This window comes from Marmota flaviventris, chromosome 12, assembly GCF_047511675.1.
Source record: "Marmota flaviventris isolate mMarFla1 chromosome 12, mMarFla1.hap1, whole genome shotgun sequence".
NCBI classification, from domain to species: Eukaryota; Metazoa; Chordata; class Mammalia; order Rodentia; family Sciuridae; genus Marmota; species Marmota flaviventris.
Window position 1 is genome coordinate 62,489,124 of NC_092509.1, and position 20,526 is coordinate 62,509,649.

At 37.5% G+C, this 20,526-nt stretch overlaps 1 protein-coding gene across 9 annotated transcripts in view; it reads right to left on the reverse strand.

Annotated features, from left to right (window-relative positions):
* Positions 1 to 19,795, reverse strand: part of Mark1 (microtubule affinity regulating kinase 1) — a 130,720-nt gene extending 110,925 nt beyond the window's left edge. For 3 of the 9 annotated variants that reach the window (XM_071600055.1, XM_027934737.2, XM_027934736.3), the window contains exon 1: positions 19,121 to 19,790. In XM_071600055.1, the coding sequence (XP_071456156.1) occupies positions 19,121 to 19,171 (51 nt within the window). In that variant the 5' untranslated portion in view covers positions 19,172 to 19,790. Of the gene's footprint in view, positions 1 to 19,120 lie in introns of all 9 variants that reach the window. The other 6 variants (XM_071600059.1, XM_071600058.1, XM_071600060.1 and 3 more) reach the window with 4 other exon arrangements.
* Positions 19,796 to 20,526: the final 731 nt, after the last annotated feature.

Sequence of the window (20,526 nt, forward strand, 5' to 3'; positions counted from 1 at the left end):
AATACAGCTGGAGCTTACATCTGACCTAGCTGCTGTGCTGGCACACTCAGGGGGATGGAGTGTGATCAGGCCTCACAGTTCCTTCAGCTCCTGCTGGATTACCGCTTTAGTTGCTAGGAATTCTGGTCCAGGTGATGGGCAACTCTCTGATAATGCACCAGCCTACCCTGCAGGTCACCTATCTCAGAATATAGAAAGCAGTGAGATAGAAATGAATTTGAATTTGTCCCTGCAAATTCCAATTTATACTTAACTCTCCCTTAATCACATCCATCTTTTCTTCCTTCCTGACTCCTGGCCTTGTAGACTTCATCTTCTTAACACTAGACTCTGAAGCAGCAATTGTACACAGAATGCTTAACAGTTCCTACAATTGTATAAGGGTAATAGCATAGTAAAAGCCTCATTCTAATTTGCTCATAGGATTCCTATTCCCTGGCTGTACTCTGATGCAATAATAAGTTAAATTGTAATGTTCTTACTTTTAAAAGGTAGCTGAACATGGAATTCTATTTCCAATTTAAGTCACTATTATGTAAACATGACTAAGGTGAAGTTAATTCCTCTGAATTAAAAAAACACCTATAAAGTATTATTTTTAGAAAGTTAAAGAGAAACATCTTCCCTTAAAAGAGGACAAATATAGAGTTAGAGAAACTTCTCATCATTCCACCTAAACCTTACTTATCAAGTTAGTACTTATAATTTCTAAGGGACAAAAATATAAGCTTTATAGTTTTAAAAAAAACAGTAGAAGAACATTTGGATTCCGGCATACACAATGACATTATCAAAATTATCTTTAATCTATAAATCCCTGATTTAGGGCTTGTCTTTATTATTTGAATTCAGTGAAATCAATGCAGTCTCGAGAGAGAGATTCCATTAACATGTTTAAAGCAGCGATTAATCCAAGTATATTTGTACTCAGTCTGAATGTATTCACATGAAGACATGGTAAGCACGGGGGAAAAGAACATGAATTTAGTTGTATATTTTCATCACTGTGGACTAGGAGTAAGAAGTTCTAATTAGCAATTATCAATTTTCTTGTCACCTTAGTTTTGACTCCTTGTCTCTTTGGTACCATTACTGAACACCTACTATCACAAAGTACATTAGATAAACCTAATAATTTAAACAGACAACTCTCCAACTACATGTGTATTATCATCATTTATAGATAAGGAAACATGTCCAAAGTTATATACCTTATAAACGGATGAGCTGGGAGTAAACCCCAGAGCTATCTTGTCCTGAGTTAGAAAAAGTTTGTACTCTTAAAGATTACACAACACCCAGGTGTGTCCATTCCCACAAAGGATATCCATGTCACTAAACAACTGCTCTCCTAGGTAACCTACTCTAATTTCCTCTTCACCAGGCCATCTGTAGATGATTCTGGTTCTCTTACACTTAATACAAGCATTCTAGCAAACCAAAAAGTTACACTTCCCATGGTAAATGTAATATTTTTTCTTGGTATAAAAAGGAATATAAACCCATGACTTTTAAAATACAGAAATTTTTTAAAATGAAAATTATGTATAATCCTGTAACCTTGAAACACTTACAACTCTGCCATATTTACACCTTACAACCTTAATCTGAGTGTAGCACTGACAATAATAACAAGAGCAGCAGCAGCTAGAACTTTTACTAGGAGCCAGGTACTGTTCTTGGAGCATTATATGTGCTCCATTAGTTAAACCTCACAACAACCTATAAGGTAGGCAGTTTTGCTATTCTGTTGTAAAGATAAGGAACCTGAGGCATAAAGAATGGTTTCCCAAGGTCCTAACTCATTTTCATAAAATGGTTTCCCAAGGTCCTGACTTATAAAAGGCAGAGCACGGATTTGAACTCAGTCTAGCTTCAGAGCATGTGCTCTTAACCAAGAAGTCACACTGCCTCTATATTTGAGCTGTAGTGTGGGAAAGGCATCAGGCATTTATTCTTGTTCTTCTTGCTCCCCACACCAACACAGCCAGAGGGCTAAGATACAGACAGGGAGTAGCTGAGACTGTATTTTTATTTTAGAAGCCTTCCTCCATAAGACACTCCCCTACACTCCAAAAAGCTCCTCTGGGAAGGCGTGCACTACAGTTTTCCAGAAGACATTACGAGCTAACACAATGGAACCTCCAGAGAATTAAGAGAAAACATCTGCCTAAATTATATCTAAAAATATGGTGCTAAATTCTTTTTAAAACTTCCTAGTTCTTTCCTTCTCACATGTACAAAAGCATCATAGCAATCTTCTGCCCCAAATTACAATAGATGTTTGTTCTTTAAATCATTACATTTAACACTTTAGTAGTTAAAGCTTTTATCCCAAGACCCTCAGTTCAGTTATATTAAGTCAATCTAACAATCCTGTAATTAGTCCCTAATACAAACTAATAATCTCATCAACTTAAATGTCAGTATATTTTCTAAATAAGTTTTTTTGAAGTAGACTGAGATTTTAGCTGACGACTTTAACTTATGAACACGAACATGAGAGGAATATCTATCCAATATACCTCTGAAATTTATAAGAAAAAATGACTGGAATTAAAAATCAAATATTGTGTCTATCTTGTACCAACCACCTTAGATCTTTTAATTACTTCATTATTTCCAGAGAACAAATGAATCTTAATTGTATTACTAAGTATCCTCTAAGTTGCTGCTATGTGCACAGCACTGTGCCAAGATACTGTAGGAACGGGAATGTTAATTTACTGACATGTTCTTGCTGATTTTAATCTGGCACAGCAGGAGATTCTGCAAACTGCAGTCACCACTGCTTGTTTGATATGGCAATCAGGGAGAATTTTTGGTCTCAAGGGGTTTGCAGAATTATATGTGGGGCAGGCTTAAGAAAATCACTGTACAGTTTATTTTGTATGTCATAAAATGCATACAAAATACAATTAGCAACATGAATACTGGATTCTGGCAGAAAGATCAGCAGAGTCTCCTCCTTGACATACTTGCTTTGTTTTTTTCTCTCTTCTTGGAGAGGAAGGTAGGAGGAAAAGGTTTAAGTGATCAAAGAAGCTGGGACTAAGTCATTCTCTGAGACTTTATCCTCTTTAAGATGCCCTTTGAGCACTGGTAGTTAAGAATTCACTAAAGGACTGGGGATGTAGTTCAATGGTAAAGTACCTGCCTCACATGCTTAAGGTCCTGGGTTCAATCCCCAGTAGTGAGGGGGGGGGGAAAGTCACTAGAACCAATTCCTCAGACTTAAACAAGTAGACACTGGTAACTAACTTTATTTCCTTCTATTGTGTGGCATTTATGCAATAAAAAGCATTTAGAGTGGCCAGAAGGATCAATGGCATGATTTAGTAACACTATTCAGTTAATAAATAATTTTTTGCAGAGAAAGTATGTAAGACAGTTTACAAATAAGTATCCAAGTGAGATGTGCCAGTAAAATCCACAAAGAAAGGGTAGGTGACTTGTCCAAGATAAACTAGCTAGAAACTCATTAGCACCACAGTTTTCTGACTTCCATCCTTAGGTTCTTGTTCTTTTCATTATTACAAACAGGTTGAAGACTATCTTTAAAAGGGGGTATACCCCTCTTGAAATAACTGAAGTTAAGAGACAGTGACAGAAAAAGAAACCTAAATCAGACAAAGCAGAGGCTAAATAATGTTCATCTCAGGTCAACTGTATTCACTACTGATTAAAAGCATAGACAATGCAAATGAAGGCCAATGAGTTACCAATTCTAGCATTTACCATATCCATGTAGCCTATTCATATCACCCTATTCTTCTTCTCTACATCTAGAGCAACACTACTTTCTAATCACTGGTTGTTTTATGGATACTGTGGGATTCTCTAACCTTTATTCCCAACACATACCAACAGTGCCATGTATATGGGATTTCATTAGGAAACATAAATCTTTTCTTAACTAGTTTTAAAGAAAAATCAATTCTATACTAAGCTTCTTAAAACAGTAAGAAAGACTGTTTAAAATTTAAAAAAAAGAAGACAATTTATACAAAACGATTGTAAAAAGGAAGACAAAGCAAATTCAAGTCTGAATATAGCCAAGACAGCTGGGGATTTATAGCCAAGGAGCAGAAGTGAGGGGTGGTGCTCAGCACACATGGAAAAAAGAGGAGACATCAATGATGGGGGATGTAGAACTCAACCAGATATCAAGGGTGATCTGATATGAAGGGTGGTTATCTCACCAAACTAACTGAGCAAGATTCTTTGTTAAGACTGGGCTATGCAACCCCAGCAAGGACAGGATGGACAGATAGCCAAGGTCAAAGGCTTAGTTGAGAAGGCTCAGAGGAGCCTAACTAAAGCGTGGTCAAGAGTCTTTGTCACTAGCACTGACATCTTCCCTTTACAAAACTCTTCTCCCAGTATGCCAAATAAAGTATTTGTAAATGCTATATTAAAAGCTCTTTCATGGATCATGACAAAGCAGCTCACTAAATTTAAAAACTGGAATGGTTCTAAAACATGCAGGTTCTCAGTGAATATAACTATGATCATGTTGACCCTCTACTTTAATCTTCCAAGAACTACAGCAGCCTCAGGATCCAGTTCATGCTAAGACACACAGGGCCCTGTATATTCCCCTGCTGAGTACTCTCTTGTGCTAAATATTGCCTCCTCTGTGCTACGGCTCCCCTCCTCTCACACTCACTTCCTCTCACTGTCAGCCTCAGGACTTTTGGGCATGAGTTCCTTGAGCCCAGTACCATTTTCTTTCCCCCAACTCAACTTTCTACAGGGCCTCTTGGCAAAGGAATACTTCCCTTTTGAGCTACATGCTGTCAGGAGCACCCTGTCCTGCCTCCCCCTTCTTCTTTGTTTAGTGTTCTGATCAGTCAGATGACAAGGAACTGTAACTTTCTACTGCACTTGTTTGTCTCTATGTCTATCTCCCTCTTCAGGCTCTGAGTCATTCCAGAGCAGGGAATAGGTTTCATTTGCCATTGTATCCCTATTGTCTTCAATTGTGATGAAGCAAAAAGAAAAGGAAATAAAATAAACCCTCTTTTCAAGTTGTGAAAGCTGTACTGCTGATCCCAGAACGAAAGGCAGACATGCTAAACCTGTTACCACAGCCTTTACTGGCAGAGCACTAGAATTTTGGACTGTTTCTCAGAGTCTGTTTACTCCTTGAACTATAGTGATAAGGTGATCAAAACGGTTTTAAATAATACTTTCTTGGAAGAAAGAGTCAGCCTACAAACAAACACAAGATACAATATACTCTTTTTGCCGCCATTTCCCCTTCACCAGTAGGCTTAATCACATAAAGATAGGAGAAAGAAGGGAAGAACATGGAATTTCTTGTTACCAGCTTCTATCTCACACCTACAAGTGCCTCATTCATGTAACTTATTACCTCCCAAACCACACAATTCTCCAGTATGTTCTACTGTTATCACATACTGGACTGGTTCTTCATTTCTCCTAAATCTACTTTCTATAATATAAACATCAACTATAATTATCTTTTCCTTTGAGTTGAAAGATGAGATTAAAGTGCAATCATCATCACATACATCAGTGTTTTAAAGTCAATGGATTCATGCATCATAATTACCTAAGGAATTGGGGAAAGAGATTCCTGGACTTTAAAGAAATTGAGAACATGTGAGAGACAAAAGAGGCGACAGGGAATATGAATTTGAAACAATTCTTCCTTTTTCACTATATTGAGAATAAATAAATAATACAGATCTTGATTTATTAAGTCACTGAGTACCAAAAAAAAAAAAAGTTAGATAACACAGGATCTATAGAAGTAATGTTAGAAGTAGTCTGTAACCTCAATGTATGTTCAATTGAGTTATTAAAGTTTATACATGAACAATTAGAGACCGCTGCTAACTCTGTGGAATAGAATGGACTCTTAAAACTTTAGACCAAGTATCTCTATATTTAAATTTTTAAACTATGGACCCCATAGGAATATTGACTTACAAATTATATATGGATTAATTTACAAATCGATTATACAACAATAAAATATATGAAAGATGAAATTTTTTTGAAAATACACAAGTAGGGGGTCATCTTAATTGTAGAATTATTAAATTATTATGCTTACATTTTAATCCACTGATTATATGAAAATTTTTATAGAAGTTCTGCTAGTAAAATTCTACCTTCCCTGATAATAATTATATTTTCTTGAAAATTAATCTTCTAATAGTTATAACAAATAGTTTCCCAAAACCATTGTTTTTTTATTTATATATGACAGCATAACGCATTACAATTCTTATTACACATATAGAGCACAATTTTTCATATCTCTGGTTGTATACACAGTATATTCACACCAATTCGTGTCTTCATATATGTACTTTGGATAATAATGATCATCACATTCCACCCTCATTAATAACCCCATGACCCTTCATTTCCCTCATAGCACAATTCACAATAGCTAACCTGTGGAACCAAACTAGATGCCCTTCAATAGATGAATGGATAAAAAAAAAATGTGGCATATATACACAATGGACTATTACTCAGCAATAAAAGAGAATAAAATCATGGCATTTGCAAGTAAATGGAAGGAATTAGAAAAGACAGTGCTAAGTGAAGTTTTCCAATCACAAAAAAAAACAAATACCGAATGTTTTCTTTGATATAAGGAGGCTGATTCATAGTGGGATAGAGAGCAGAAGCATGGGAGAAATAGACCATTAAGATTTTTGAAATGGAAGACTTATAAACAGCTAGAAAGCTGTGGACATTTTAAGCATGCCTGTATGATATTTTCAGAAATGACACAGACTTGAGCGTAAGATCACATTAAGTATGGAAATTTTTGAACACCTGTTTTTGCAGTGCTAGGGATTGAACTTAGGTTTTCATGCATGCTAGACAAGTACTCTGTCCCTGAGCTACACCCCTCAGCCCTTGAACACCTGTTTTCATAAGCTTATTCTAGTCTTTCTGCAAAGAAGTACCCACAGTATTGTGAGGGGTCCTATGGGAAGGGGGAGGGAAAGCATTATTTTTACATGTGCTGTGAAAGTAGAAGAAAGTAAGGGAAACATTCAAGGGCAAAACAAAAACAAACAAATATAAAAAACAAAAGAAACACCAGCTGAAAGTAACCACAAAAGCCCGAATTACCCTGGGTCAAATTCTAAGTCTTTGACCCACTATGAGAGGAGCTGAATCCCAGCTCTCTCAATGAACCAGGACAGATATAGGAAAACTAAAGTGTCCCAGGCCAACAGGTTTTCAGTAGGCACTAACACAAGCCCTCTTTGTAGGAAGGCATCCTCAATTTAGACTCCCATGTTTCACATAGACAAAATGAGGCAAATGGGAGTTCACCATCAAAAACTAGAACAAAAAGAAACAACCAATGTGAAAGAGAATTAGAGGTCACAAACAATAAATCTAAACCTCTAGGGCTTCAGATAATGGAATTAAGCACAAAAAGAATGTAAATAACTATATATTAAATGGTTATGGAAATGAAGTTGAAATCAAAAAAAGTAAGCAAGGACCAAGAGACCAGAGTTGTTTGAGGGAACATCTTAGAACTTGTAGAAATTAAAAATAGAATTAATGGCCTGTGTGGTGACACATGCCTGTAATCCCAGCTGCTTGGGAGGTAGAGGCAGAAGAATTGCGAGTCTGAGACCAGCCTCAGCAAATTAGAAAGATCCTGAGCAACTCAGCAAGACCCTGTCTCAAAATGAAAAACAAAAAAGGCTGCAGATGTGGCTTAGTAGTTAAGCTCTCCAATACAAAAAAAAAAGAAACCTGATGAAATTAAAAATTCAAAAAGCCCCAGAAAAGCAAAATAAATAAAGGTAAAGGTAAATCAACCAATAAGGAAAGAGAAGAATGGCTTTGGGAGACTGCTGGAGGGATTGTTTGGGGATGCTGATAGAACCCATCATATTCTTAATGCCAACACAAAAATAAAAAGAAACATAAAGAGAGCAATAGAGGATAGGATGGGCAAAAGAACTATAAAACAGACAAAAAATTAACAAAATGGTAATATTAATTCCTTCTCTATCACTAACTACATTAAATGAAAGGATTAAACACCCCAATCAAGACATCAAGTGGTTGAATGGGTTAATAAAATAATATTCTGTCCATACAATAAATGCTGTCCATACTAGATACTCACTTTAGAATTAAGTATACATGCAGGCTCAAAGTCAAAAGATGAGAAAAGATATTCCAGGCAAACAGTAAGCAAACAAAAGCAGGGGTGACCATATTTATATAGGCTTTAAGTCAAAAACTGTCACAAGAGACAAATGTCATCACATAATGAGAGAAAGACCAATTCATAAGGAAGATATAAAACACACACACACACACACACACACACACACACACACACACCCCAACATCAGAGGACCAAAATCTATGAAACAAACATTGACAGAACTGAAGTCAGGAATAGATAGCATTTATAATAATAATAGAAAATTTCAAAAACTATATTCAATGGTGGATAGATCATTCATATAAGATCATTATGGAAATAAGAGGACCTGAAGAACATTACAGGCCAACTGGACCTAAGTGGCAGAGCACTTACCTCCCACATGTGAGGCACTGGATTCAATCCTCTGCACCATATAAAAATAAACAAGCAAAATAAAGATATTGTGTCCATTATAACTAAAAAAGTATTTTAAAAAAGAATACCAAGTATCTTTTCTAACTACAATGGCATAAAACTAGAAATAAATCCCAGAAGGAAAGCTAGAAAATTCACAAATAAACCACACATTCCTAAACAACTAATGATTCAAAGGGGAAATTAGAAAATATCCTAAGACAAATGATAATAAAAGCACAACATACCAAAATTTTTGAGTTACAGCAAAGTAGCATGAAGAGGAAAGTTCATAATAACTTCATTAAAAAACACCTACATTACAAAGAAAAGGCCCAAATAAACAACTTAAACCTCAAGAACTAGAAAAAAGAACAATCTAAATCCAAAGGAAGGAAGGAAATAATAAAGAGGACAGCAAAAACAAATGAAAAAAAAAACAGAAAAATAAGAACAAGAGTTTTTTTTTTTTTAATTTTAAATGATCAATAAGATTGACAAACCTTAGGCTACATCAAGAAAAAAAAAAAGAGGGCTCAAATACACCTAATCAAAAATGAAAGAAGAATTGTTTTATATATATATATATATATATATATATATATATATATATATATATATATACACATACATACATACATACATACACACACACACACACACACACACATATATCTAATAACAGAAATAAAAGGGAAGGTAAGGGATGCTACAATAAATAATTGTATGCCAACAAACTGTATAACACATGAAATTAATCAATTCCTAGAAACATAACCTATTATGATAGTTAATTCAGATAGCTGGTAAAACACAACTTCTGGGTTTGTCTGTGAGCATGTTTTGGAAGAGATCAACATTTTAATAAGTAGATATAGCAAAAAATATGCCTCCTCATTAAAAGAATTAGTTGGCACAAACAATAAATCTGAATCTCAGGTACTTCAGATATACCACATCATTTGATCCACTGAGGGACTAAATAGAACAGAAAGATAAAATGAGGAAGAACTCTCTTTTCTTGAGCTGGAACACCCAACTTCATTTGGTCAATGAAGCTCCTAGTTCTTTGGACTTGGACTAGATTATGCCACTGGTTCTCCACCTTATAGAGATGCTCTCCAGCAGGTACTTTTCAGCCTCCATAATAGCAAGAACCCATCCCCATAATTAATATCCTCTTATAAATACCTTCCAAATAAACCTACCAAGACCAAATTGTGCAGAAATAGAATGGCAGTATGTAAAAAAGTGGATGTGTAACCGATGTGATTCTGCAATCTGTATACGGGGTAAAAATGGGAGTTCATAACCCACTCGAATCAAATGTATGAAATATGATATGTCAAGAACTATGTAATGTTTTGAACAACTAATAATAAAAATTTTTTAAAAAGACCTATAACTAGTAAGGAGACTGAATTAGTAATCAAAAACCTTCCAACAAAGAGAAGCCCAAGACCAGATGGCTTCACTCATAAATCCTATCAAACATTTAAAGAAGGATTAACATCAATCTTTTTCAAACTTTTCCAACAAACTCATTTTTAAGCAATACCCTAATACCAAAGCCTTAAAAGGATATTACAAAAAATAATAATAAATAACTACAAGCCAACATGCCTAATGAATACAGATGGTAAAGTCTCTAAACAAACAAATTTAAAAACAGCAAACCAAAATCAATGCCATGTTAAAAGAATCATATACCATGACCAATTGGGATTTACACCTGGAATTCAAGGCTAGTTCATATAAAAATCAGTGTGATACATCACATAAACAGAAAAAATAATTTTAAATCTATGATCATCTCAATAGATAAAGAAAAAGCATTAGACAAAATCCAGTACCCTTTCATAATAACAACACTCAACAGACACAAATGGAAGGAAATTACATCAAGGCTAGTATCACACTTGGTGGTGGAAAACAAAGCTTTCCTCTAAGAACAAGAATATGAACAAGTAGCAAGAGGACATTCTTGCCATTTCTATTCAAACATAGTACCAGAAGTCCAAGCCAAAGCAATTAAACAAGACATAAAAGGCACCCAAACTAGAAAGTAAGAAGTAAAATTGTCTGTTTGTAGATGATCTCATGGGTAGAAAACACTAACACACCTGTCAGAATAAACAAATTCAGGAAACTTCCAGGATACAAAATCAACATACAAAAAAAAATTATTGTGTCTATACACTATCAAGAACATCTGAAAATTACAAAAACATCAAAAAAAAACCTAATTAGAAATATGCTTAACCAAGTAGGTGAAAGACTTATACATTGAAAATTACAAAATACTGCTGAAAGAAATTAAAGACAAACAGAAAACAGCCCATGTTCATGAATTGAAAGAATATTAAAATGTCCATACTACCTAAATCCCCGTCAAAACCCAATAGCATTATTACATTTATTGGTACATTATAATTATATATATAACAGTGGGTTTCATTACACCATATTCATACCCACATAATTTGATCAATTCCATTCCTTAGAATCTTCCTTTACCCTCCCCTCCTCCCATCTGCTTCCTCTATTCTACTGATCTCCCTTCCATTATTATTTTAATTAGCACATAAATATACATATAAATATAAAAGCAGGATTCATTGTTGTAGATTCATTCATGAATGTATTTCTCCATGACCTTCCCTCCTCTCTCGCTCTCAATCTCTTTCTTCTACTCTATTGGTCTCCCTTTTATTTTGATTAGATCCTCTATTTTATTCCTCTTTCTGCATTTCTATCTCTTCCTCTCTCTTATTCCTCATCCCTCATCCCTCTCCATCTCCCTTTCTTTCACATATGGAAGAAAACTTTCAACCCTTGACTTTCTGAGACCAGCTTATTTCACTTAGCACATGTTCTTCAGTTCCATCCGTTTGCCAGCAAATAACATAATTTCACCCTTATTTATGTTTGAGTAAAACTATGTTGTGTATTATACCACATTTTCTTTATCTATTCAATTGTTGATAGATACCTAGGCTAGTTCTGTAATGGCTATTGTGAACTGCACTGCTATAAATATCCAATGGCATTTTTTCTTTTACAGAAATAGAAAAAAACAATCCTAGAATTCATACAGAATTATGAAGAACCCTGAGTAGCCTAAAAATTTTAAAGAAAGAATAAAGCTGAATGCTGCCTAATGCTTCTTGACTTCAAAACAATATAAAGTTACAGTAATCAAAATGATATGGTACTAATAAAGAAGAAACATATGGACCAATGGAACAGAATAGAGCGCCTAGAAATAAACCCATACAAATACAGGTGAATTATCATAATTTGTAACACAAGTCTTCTTCTCAACGTTACTATTGGGAAATGGAATTTATACATACAAAAGTGTGCAACTGGACCCTCATCTTACAACCTATGCAAATATCAACTCAAAATGGATTAAATGTCCTAGAAAAAAACATAAGAGGAACAGCTTCATGACACTGGTCTTGGATATTTCTTAGATATAACATCATACTAATATCTTAGATTTCTTAGATATAACATCAAAAGCTCAGGTAAAAAAAAAAAGTGAAAATAAGCAAGTAGGACTACATCAAACTAAAAAAGTCTCTATATAGCAAAGAAAACAATAGCGTATAAAGGCCACCTAAAGAATGGGAGAAAACATCTGCCAGCTACATAAGTGATAAAAAGACAACATCCAAATTATAAAAGGAGTGCCTATATTTCAATAGCAAATAAATAGTTTGATTTTAAAATGGGCAAAGGAGCTGAGAACAGTGGCATACACTTGTAATGCCAACTACTCCAGAGGCTGAATCAAGAGGATCATGTGTTCGAGTTCAGTCTGGACAATATAGTGAGACTCCTGTCTCAAAAAGAAAAAAAAAAACATGCAAAATACTTTAATAAACATTTCTCCAAAACAACACACAAAATGGCCAACAGTTATATGAAAAGATGATCAAAACCACTAATTATAAAGGAAATGTGAATCAAAACCATCATGAGATATCACTTAACATCTAATGTTAGGATGACTATTATCAAAAACAAAAATAACTGTTATGTGTAACTAATTAAAACAAATTAAAAAAATAAAATAAAATAAGAGTTGGCAAGAATAGAGAGAGACTGGAACCCTGTACACAGTAAATGGTACATCTACTATGGAAAAAAATATTAAAATTGAAACCAACCCAGGTGCCCTTCAACAGATGAATGGGTTAAAAAAAATGTGATACACACACACACACACACACACACAATGGAATATTACTCAGCCTTAAAAAAAGAGTGAAATTAGGGTATTTGCTGATAGATGGATGGAGCTGGAGAATACTGATCCACTGAGTGACCAAATAGAATAAAAAGATAAAATGAGGAAGAACTCTCTTTTCTATGGGATTGGCTTATTTCATCATGCTAGATGAAATAAGCCAACCCAATAAACCAAAAGCTGAATGTTTTTTCTGATATACAGCTGCTAATTCACAATGGGGGTGGGGGGCTGGAGAAGAATAGAGTTACTTTAGGTAGAGGGGAGTGAAGAAAAGGGAGGGGGTATGGAGATACGTAGGATAGTAGAATGAATCAGACATCCTGTGTACATTTATAACTATACAACCAGTATATGTACATATATTACTATATGACCACTATGATTCTACATCATGTGTAACCGAAGAATGAGAAATTATACTCCATTATACATGATGTATCAAAATGTATTCTACTGTCATGTATAACTAATTAAAACAAATACAAAAACTTTAAAAAATAGAAATAACATATGAACCAGTAGTTCAACTTTGGGGATTAATATAAAAGAATTGAAATCAGTATCTTAAAGAGATATTTATACTCCCATGTATACTGCGGCATTATTTGCAATGGCCAAGAAGTAGAAACAACCCAAATGTCCATCAACAGACACTTAAACAAAATGTGGCACATAAGTATAATGGAATATTATTCAGCAACAAAAAGGAAAGACGTCCTATCATACATTAAAACATCAATGAACCTTAAGGACATTATGACAAAATGAAATAAGTCAGTCACAGAAGGATAAATACTACATGATTCCAATTATATGAGGTATCTAAGATAGGCAACCTCATCATAGCGCAAAGTAACAATGGAGGTTGCCAGAGGCTGGAAGGAAGGGGAGAGAGAGTTATTGTTCAAGAGGTATAAAGCTTCAGTCACACAACATGAAAATTTTCTAGAGATCTGCTGTACAAACATGGTCTATAGTTAACAATGTAGCACTATACACCTAAAAATCTCATGGGGGCAGATCTCATGGAGTATGTTTTTTTTTTTAAGATTTTTTAAAGATGAACACAATATCTTTATTTATTTTACTTATATATTTTTTATATGGTACAGAGGATCAAACCCAGTACCTCACAAGTGTGAGGCAATCGCTCTACCACTGAGCTACAACCCCAGCCCCTGGGGTATGTTTTTTTCACACACATACACACACACACACAAAAATAGATGAATTATAGGAGATTTAAACACAACTGAAAAAAGACTGACCTAAACGCATTACATAGAGTAACCATAGTGCAGATTGTACTGCAAATTATAGTAAAGAGAAATAATGAACAGTAGAAAAACATGACTAAGGGGTTAAGACATACAAAGAACAAGAATAAAACATTTTAGCATATCTAATCAGAGTATCAGAAAACACTCCAGAGAACAGAGATAAGACAATACAGAAAGAGATAATGGTTGATGCATTTCTAAAACTGATGAAAAATATGAATCCACAGAAGATAAAATTCTAAAGAAATTATATAGTTTGTCATTTAGAGAGACAGTGAACTTGGAAAATAAAAAGTTGTTAAGGCATACAAGATTAAGGTCTAACATAATCAGAACATCAAAAACAGGAAAACAATAGAGACACCAGGAGCAAGGCAATAATCAAAAAGATAATAGCTGGTAACTGTCCTAAAGTTATGAAAATGATTAATTCATAGATAGAAAAAGTAATCAAGATAAAAAAAACTCCAAATCTACATGCACTGCAGTGAAACTACTACAAAAAATACTAAAAGAATTTTAAAGAGACAAACACAATCACCTGTTATGTAACAGATGACTTCTGAATAGAAGTAATGGGCTCAGTAGACAATGGAATGCCATCTTCTGAGCAGTACAAGAAATTACACTATCAACCCAGAGTTATGGACAGAGCCAAGCCACCTTCAAGAATACAGACAAAGGGCTGAGGGGTCGTGGCTCAGTGGTAGCATACTCGTCTGGTATGTATGAGACACTGGGTTCAATCCTCAGTACAACATAAAAATACATAAAATGAAGATATTATGTCCATCTAAATTTAAAAATATTTAAAAATACAGACAAAATACATTTTTATCCTTCATTAAAAGAACTTCTAAAGTGAAAATGACCCCCAAAGCAAAGTCTGAGGTGGAAAAAGAAATGATAGTAATGACAATAATTATTTGAAAATTACATAGCTAATTCTACACAACATGGGTTTTTTTTTTTTTTTTTTAAAAAGACTTAACAGCATATAGGTCAGAGGGAAGTGATAGATATTAAAGATATTTCTTCTTCCAATGCTGTGTCCCATACTCCTGCTTTGAGAAATCCAGTGCAGACTATATGCACACACCAGCGCTGAGCTACAACAGACAGCAATGTTGGCTGTGATCTCCTCAGAAGTCTTGTTAAAACCAAGAGCCAAGCCACAAAGGATTTGTAAGTATAGGGAAAAGTGCAGAGCACTCCAGACAGAGAAAACACAAAAGGTTCAAGAGTAGACAAGGAAGGAGGCATACCCTGTTCTTCTTTATTATATCATTGCACATGTTCTTTTAAAATCTCTAAGACAAAACAAAACAAATACCTCCTGGAAGCAGCAGCATGAGTAGAGCAACTGTGGAAAGTGTCCAAGATTTAGTATGACCTTGGGGTTTCTGAAGGCTTCATCCTCTTATGTTGTAATATGTAATGCTACTCTTGCATATATCACTAATGTCACAGGGGAATGCTATCACACTAGGCATTGGCAATGTGGAACAGCAATTAAATTGCAACGTGGTAGTGAGACATGGCAAGGATGCACTGGGTACTGAGCAAAGCCAAGGGTGGTCGCAGACATATGCTGTCCTCTTGCCTTTTCACACTATTAGCAATGATTCCCCTAGGACAAATACTGATGGCCACCTTGGTTACATTAAGTACTTGGTAGAGTCATCACTGAGTATTTCAGATTTATCAAAAGATTCATCATCAAGAATTTATTGTTGTAAAGATTTTTAATCTAACCAAGTCAATTTTAAAACATCACAAGAAATAGTCAAATCAATTTTCTTCGTACCAATCAAAATTTCAACACATAAAACTAGACAGGGTATTTTTGACCCATAAAAATTACCATAATCCGTTTTTCCAAAACACTAGAAAAACTGTTATTGTTTCAATGAAAAGCACACAGAGAAATAGTCATGAATTACCTATATATATATACCAGAATTATACAAGTATAATCTAACAGAAGGAAAAGAGAAGAAGAAAAACCTTTCAAACATGCATTCTTTTTTCTGAACTGAAAAAAATCAAACACATTCTGCATAGATTCTATGATCTGCAACATGTCTTTCCTGCTTCACTAGGAAGTGTTTATTGCCTTAAAAGTTAATCATTGGTTATTCTGTTGTATTTAGCCAACTGAGGCCTATTAACAAGGCACACACAAATCCCTCATCTAAGAAAATACTCCTGAAAAAGTACACACTGAATGTTCTCAAAGAAAAGCAATTCTTTCTCACTGTACTATACACAGCCATGGTATGTACGAGATCAATGCTACAGCATTCTCCCTTTGAATTTTTAAGTTTATCCTGAATATATAGATTAGTGACATCAGGAATGGTAGATATCACATATTACCAAGGACACAAAATCCAAATATGTTATATGTATGCTACATGTATAAAGAAATTTTTACACTAACTGAAAATACTAAGATGGTTTAAATTATCGTAATTTATTGATTTTAATTTCTTAGGGTAATAAAATGTTTTGGGTTACTATCTTTGGTATTCCAAAAGACATAAAAGCCTTTAGTAGTCATATAAATAGAAAATTTTTCATAAATATTTTTAAATGTCAATTAAAAATGACTATAAACAAATGTACATTTTGATTAGCATTAATATAATAAGATTTTTTAATCTAACAGGCAGATTTACTACTTTATGTCACCATGAGATAATTAAAAATGGATAATACCATTACTATTAAACAAGAATAGAGACTCCAATGATGATTTAATAGCCAGCAGTGGTAGCCCCTTTGATAAACACTCATAAACCAATTTAGCCCTATTTATACATTGTCTTCTATTGCATATCACTTGAGATCACATTCCTTAAAGGGAGAGGCCTTGCATTAAATACTTCTACACTACCCTTCTAGTTCAAAAACAGAGTTGATTTCATACTTATTGATTAATTAACAGCCACAGTATAACAGATATTTTCCATAGCAATTAGAAGATAATTAGGATGTGGGTAAAGTAAGCTAAATGGACAGATAGTTATGCACGACACAATAAAGAACAAGACCATAACTGTGACTTTGAAATACCGTTCAGAAACAGAGCAAATGAGTTTATGCAGCAAAATCATTTTCAGAAGGTCCTCACAACAAAATTTATCACACTACTATTGCTTAACTCTAAAATCATTTTTGTCTTCCATGTGATGCTGCATTTTGTACATATTTCTATAATGCTATCTCATGTCTGTATAAAGTGCCTTATTCATACAAGCATGAGAAGAGCCGTACTATTCAAAATCCAAAGGAAAATAAAAATGTAATTTTCCGCTCCTTCTCGGTTAATACACACAGTACTTTGCTAACAAAAACAAAGGTCATCATCTGTTTTACTTTTCATTAACACTCATGAATGACAGCAATTTTTTTAGAAATCCTGTTAGAAAAATCCTGTACCAAGTTGGCTTTAAAATTAACTTTAACAAAATTCATCTTTTTCTCTGATCTTCTTCAGTCTCTCAGTCAAAATCATGCACCAATTATATTTTTTGAAAACCAGTTATGATGCAAATTAAGTGACAAAGTATGATAGTGGCAACCTTACTGTACCTTTCCCATTTTAAATATATGACACAGGAGGGGACAAAAGCACACTGTGAAACATCTTTGTGGGTCCTCTAACAATGGCCTCTTACTAGAATTTCTTTTCCCTTCATATAATTATATTGTTTTTTGAGCTCATCTACTCTTCAAGATTAAATAATGTTTATATCTTATACCCCCTCCAACACTTCAAAAGTGAGCTTGTACCTCTCCTCTTTCACATCTTTTTTCTCAGAACGCCAAAGCACTTCATTAATTTATTTTACAAAACCCTTGAAGTCATTGGTACATCAGGCACTGGGGGCTGATGAGTCAACCAGACAACCAAAGAGCTCTGGACACCAAACCAAAACTTAGTACACCTCTAGCTTCTGAAAACTAGTTGGAAAATCAGTCAAGGCCCTATTCACAGGTCACAGGATTTTAAAACAAACTAACAAATCATAAACATAAAAATCCTTTCCCACAAAGAAACCTGCACAAACACACATTGTACTTTTCAGAAGGTGGAAGTATGACTGGTCTTGTTCTTTTAGTTTGGGAGAGTTTAAACACTGGGGACATCTAAATCTTGATAAAAACTCCTGAGGGCAATTTGATCAGACAGAAAAATCCTTCCTCCAAAGAAATGCACCTTGTGCCACTCCAAGGAGGAGAGATTTATTTAAAGTAAAACCTGCCCTGAATCATTACCACTGACTTGGAGAAGAGAATACAAAAGCCAGTTGGCTTCACGGGGCTTTCAAATATTTTGCTCTAACCCCAGGACCACAGAACCTTTTCGTGAAAATTCTACTCATCTCTACTACAGTATCACAGCAATGGTAAACTCATACACACACAAACACACACACACGTCTCTACTTCCATTCCTGTGCTTCTCCCTTTGGTGTCGGTGACCCAAAATGTGGACACAATGTTACAAAAAGCAAAGTCATGGGGCAATGCGTGCGGGACCGGGGGTGGGGTGGGGGGTATAAAGGATTGAAAGATCCAGAAAAGCAAGGGTGTAAAAGGTAGCTGGCTCTTCAGTTATCATAAAGCAAACCTTAATTCGGGTGGGGATACAGAATGCAGAGGCAGAAATAAAGCTGTCTAGGATGCCCACTCTGTCACCGCCTTCCTCCTCTCTGCCCTCCATCACCCCATCCTGTCCTGGAGGACCACCTCAGGGCGAGGGGGCGCCTCTCACGGTGCCCCCACCCTCACCCTAGAGGAGAAAGAAGCGAAATGGGGCTGGAATGAATAGGGGCTGGGCAGCGGGTGAGGGTCACGCCAGGCTCTAGGTGGAGACCCTGCGGGTGGCCGGCGCTGGGCTCGGGGGCGGCCCCAGAGAGGCTGAAGGGGGACCGGGGGAGGGTCTGGCCCCCGCCGCTTCTGGGGGAGGCTCCAGTTACTCACATTCTCGGTGTCCCGCTCGTTCACCGTTGGCAATGGCGTCCGGGCCGACATTTTGTGCGGGCGACGAGGCTGGGCCGGGGTCTCTCCGGTCGGGTTGGGGTGCGGGCCCCGGGGGGCGAGAGGAAGGGAGTGCAGACGCGAGCGCCAGGCCCGGCCGCGGCGAGCGGCTCCCGCAGGCCGCGGGCGGTGCAACAAGCGGCCCCGGCGGGGGCCGGAGGGGAGGGGACGCGGAGGAAGAGGAGGGGGTGCTGCTTCCCGCGGCGCCGCCGCGGGGGGACGCGAGCAGGGACGAGGGAGGGCTCCCGGCGAGGGCGGCTGCCCGGCGCGGGCCAGGCAGCGAGGCCGGCAGGATGCGGCGGCGGCCGGTGCGCGGCGGGGAAGGGGAGGTGGGGGGGGGGGGGCGAGGCCCCGCTAGGCTATCCGGGCCATGGCTGAAGGTGAACCCGACGCCGCGAATCACTGCCTAGCTCGTCCCGGAGAGCGCGGCTCGGCAGCGGGAGCCGCGGCCCTAACAGCGCCGCCCGCGCCGCTCCCCGCGCTCCGCGCCCCGCCTCAGGTGTGCGGCTCCGCCCGGCCCAGCCGCATCCACGCGCCCAGGGCTCCGCGGCGGCGGCGCCCCGGCTCTCGATGCCCAGACCCACGGCGCGCGCGTCCCTACTCGGTCCGCGCAGTCACCGCCGCCGCGCCCCAGCCTGGAGGAGCGGCCCGAGCCGGCTGCGCGCGGAGCGGCGGGCGCGGCACGCAGCGCCCAGAGGCACTTGGCGGCCGCCGCCGGGTGGGCGGGCGCCAGCCGAGGGGCCTCTCCATTCATTCCCTCATTAGGGATGCGGAGCCGCCTCCTCCTCCTCCTTCCGCGCTCCCTAGCCCGCCTGCCCCTGTTTATTTTTGTTTCTCGCCCCACCCGCGGAGTTTACGGTGCTCTAAGAGCCTCTGTTGGTTTTTATTTTTATTCGTGTTTAGTTTTTGCTGGGTTGGGGTGACAGGGAGTAATATCCACCCCCCCCCTTTATTTTTTTTTGGTCCATTTCATTGGGGAAGGATTGTGTAGGATCCTGCCCTGGATTCTACACCTCCTCTCTCCTATCTCGGGGACTTCTCCCATTCTTAAATCCTCCTCTGCCCGAGTGCTCAGGCTTTCTCAATTCTTGCCCCAGCCAGAACCCTCTTTCAGTTCCCTTCTCCTGGGAGCCGTTGGTTCAGGGTCACCCTCACAGTTGGGACAAAGGGCACAAAAGCCCCCCCCCCCCCCTTGCACCAGCAGCGTCGGAGTGGTTCCTTTTATACAAGGAACTCGGCCCGGACGGCGCGATCTCCTTGCGAATGGGGCGCGTGGAAGAGGACTCCCTCATTCCTACAGCACCCCCGGAGTGGGAGAGACCCAAGAGTCACGACATTTACACTGGCTG